At 33.6% G+C, this 3,792-nt stretch overlaps 1 protein-coding gene across 1 annotated transcript; it reads left to right on the top strand.

Annotated features, from left to right (window-relative positions):
- The first annotated feature begins 274 nt into the window (after nucleotides 1-274).
- Nucleotides 275-1,950, top strand: LOC21392270 (probable O-methyltransferase 3). The gene is given in 4 exon segments (XM_024166232.1): nucleotides 275-283; nucleotides 328-784; nucleotides 787-1,082; nucleotides 1,606-1,950. Coding segments are annotated over 4 exon segments (1,107 nt in total).
- The last annotated feature ends 1,842 nt before the right edge of the window (nucleotides 1,951-3,792 follow it).

Genomic DNA, 3,792 nt, shown 5'->3' with positions numbered 1-3,792 from the left:
TCTTTTTCAAAGATTCAGTTGATTTTTGGTAGGTTGCTAAGATTATGGTCTCTATCGAACTTGTAGAGTTCAATATTTTAATCACTAACATTTATAACGTGAAACATGTACCTAGGCCCTTCTTCATCAAAAAAATATATATATATCAGGGCAAGAAGGGTTGCCTAGCTCAATGTCATCACACATGAAAATCTCTCTCTATATATTTACATTACATATTCAGTGCTCAAGATATACATAACTCAAAATAATACCAAAGAACACCAACAATAACATGGAGAAAGTAGTGAGAAACTCTGGGCATGATCTTGAAATAATGCCATTGAGCTAGTTAAATCTCAAGCCCACATTTGGAACTACATCTTCAACTTCATAAACTCCATGTCCCTCAAATGTGCCATTCAATTAGGTATACCAGATGCTATTTATAGTCATGGCAAGCCCATGACTCTTTCCCAACTCATATCGGCCTTCCCAATCCACCAAAACAAAAAGCCTGATTCTCATTTGATCTACCGTCTCATGCGCATCTTAGTCAACTCCGGCTTTTTTGCTCTCCAAGAAGTCGTCGTTGGGAAAACCGACCTATTAGAAGAAGGTTATGTCCTCACAAATGCTTCCAAATTACTTCTTAGGGACAATCCCTTGAGTGTCACACCCTTCTTGTTGTCTATGCTTGACCCTATTATGACTAAGCCTTGGCATTCTATTAGCACTTGGCTCCAAAGTGATGATCCTACTCCATTTGCCACAACACATGGGATGGAATTTTGGGACTACAATGACATGATCCCAGGCTGGGAAATTTGTTCAATGAGGCCATGGCTAGTGACGCGCGATTGGTCACGAGCGTGGTGATCGATAAGTGCAAATCCGTGTTCGAGGGATTGGAATCCTTGGTTGATCTTGCGGGAGGCACTGGGACGGTGGCCAAGGCCATTGCAGATGCATTTCCTCATGTAGCATGCACTGTGTTTGATCTACCTCATGTTATTGCTGATTTGCAGGGAAGTAAGAACTTGAAATTTGTTGGCGGGGACATGTTTGATAAAATTCCTCCAGCAGATGCAATTTTCATGAAGGTAAGAAATATATATATATATATATATATATACACACGTAGTAGTTAAAATTCATATATACAACAATTAATATTAGGCTTTTAAGACGATAATTAATTGTTCTTGTGTCTGAAAATTGCTTAGGTTCACATAGGAGTTGAGCAACATCACCAATATAAATAAGTAGCCTCTCACTTCAATATATACATACATATATATATATATAAAGTACGCTCTATATTTGGGTCTCATGTTGTGTATTTCACTCTCTATTAATTAATATATGACGCTTAGTTACTTTAAAAGCAAGAATCATAATTCTAAAACTACCTAACAACAAATAAACCCTGGGCTAGGGCTGGCCAACTGAATTTGTTGGATTTTCAAGCATTGAAATTATATAGATGTGTTTTTAAGAGTCCTATAAATAAGTATAATTATATGAAAGCCTTGTTTGGTACTACATCTAAATACTCATGTAGTTATGTGGTTTTATTTACAACCACAAAATAATATTAATCCGATTGTTTGTTTAACAAAACAGTGGATATTGCATGACTGGAGTGATGAAGACTGTGTAAAATTACTGGAGCGATGCAAAGTGGCAATTACATGCAAAGGCAACGAAAAAGGAAAAGTGATTTTAGTAGACATTGTCATTGTGGAGGACCAAAACAACAAGGACATTGGTTATGACAATCATGCTCATGATCATGATCATCAGTCGTATGAAACTCAACTCTTCTTTGATATGTTGATGATGGTGTTAGTTCGTGGCCGAGAGAGGAAAGAGACAGAGTGGGCTAAGCTATTTTTGGATGCAGGGTTTAGCACTTATAAGATAACTCCTATTTTGGGTGTTAAATCTCTCATCGAAGTTTTTCCGTAAAATAATAATATATATAAATAAAAAAAATACTTGGGACACTACCATACTAAACAGCACAACTAATTTTAAATTAGCCAGATGACTCTCAACATGAGGCCAATAGATGAGACCTACTTTTTATAATTAGTTGTCTTGGTTGGCACTAATAGAGCTCTGAGCATTGCCAAATAATAAAGCTTTATTATGCTGTTTAAGTCGTAATTAATTACCATTACTATAATGTTATTTTCAATATGAATAAGTGATGGACAATTAGAGCTAGCTTGGGATTTGACAATGATAAACTGGCTTTTCCCCTGGTGGGCCCTAGAAGCTCGTCGACTTGCACCGGCCGGACGTTAGCAACTTGTGATCATCTATCCATATATGTGTGCAATATGTAGTTTATGTAAACAATGGTTTGTTACTGTATTCTATCAAGTATACATTTAACTTGATAGAGCAAAATAAATTAGCAATATTATTCTATTCAATATTTCTTGTTTCAAGGTCAAGACTCAAGTCAATCTCACTCTTTATTTTATTTGTAAGAAAAAGAATACTCGTCATGAAAAAAAAAAGAAAAAAAACAACTTTCATAACACATGGTAAAACTAAAACGGAACTTGTTAATAATGGTGATTAAAATCAAATTAAATTAGAGGAGTACTATAGTAATTTCATTCTTATAATTAAATCTCTTGTAATTTTGATACCTCTACCTGCATGTTATTATAGATCATTTATGATACATATCGAAAGAATATAAATACGACGTGAAAGTCGTAATGTGGAAAATCGTACACCTTCTGGTTATATATGGGGCCAGAATAGAGAAAACCAAGAAAAGAGATAGTAAAGCCATCACAAAATTTCAGTATAAGAGGTTTATTTCACTTTTTCTCTTTGCACGCTATATTTGACCGATGTGGGATCCGCACGGTAAGATTAAAATATATAATAAGGCCTAAAAATGATTAATTATAATAACTACGAACGATTCGAGTTTTCAATTCAAGTTTTACTACAGTTAAAAGTTATTACAAAAAGTCACATCTAATTTTTTTACTACAGTTAAAAGTTTTAACATAAAATCACATCTCAACTCGAATTAAAAATTTGAATAAGCAAACTGAATGAGGCCTCAATCAATTAACTAATACACATCCCTTCTTTTGTAGCTGCATGTTTTTCATGCTATTTTATTTTTAAAATTAAATATGATGATAGTGATGATTCACCGGAAAACATACTTGGCACTCGTAGGCTCCGTACAGTAAGATTAAAATATATAATAAGGCCTAGAAATGATTGATTAATATCATGTGCTAGTAGGGAGGTATTAATTCCTAAAAACGTTTGATACAAAAGGATATAAAAAATAATCAATTTGTATAGTAAGCAACAAGTTGCTTTCAGAAGCTTAATTAGCATAGTAATAATTCCACATCGCTCTGTCTAGAACGTTGATATTTAATTTAGTTCAAATTCTCATTCGTAGACATCTCTAAGTCTTTTTTCTGAAAAAAAAAAAAAGAAAAAGAAAAAGAAACCTTGCTAGAAGATTTTAGTTATGAAAAAGAGTATATATTACTAATTTTGCGCCTCAATAAAGGATGTAGTTGAGGTTGGATAATTATATCATAATAAGAGCTTCGACACTCATGTTTGATAGCAGTGCCTCCTAGTGTTTTATTTGTATAGCCTTGTACATTATTATTGTATTACAATTAGTAATTCACAAAAATATTATCACTACAACAATTAAGCCCATTTACGATGACATTTTTTGCGACGACATTTGTCGTTGTAAATAATACACTATTTGCGACGACATGTCGTCGCAAATACCTACCGTTAAAT

This window comes from Morus notabilis, unplaced genomic scaffold (genome assembly GCF_000414095.1).
Source record: "Morus notabilis unplaced genomic scaffold, ASM41409v2 Scaffold140, whole genome shotgun sequence".
Taxonomy (NCBI): Eukaryota; Viridiplantae; Streptophyta; class Magnoliopsida; order Rosales; family Moraceae; genus Morus; species Morus notabilis.
Note: the sequence above shows the minus strand (reverse complement) of the source record. Positions and strands in the feature narration are given on the sequence as shown.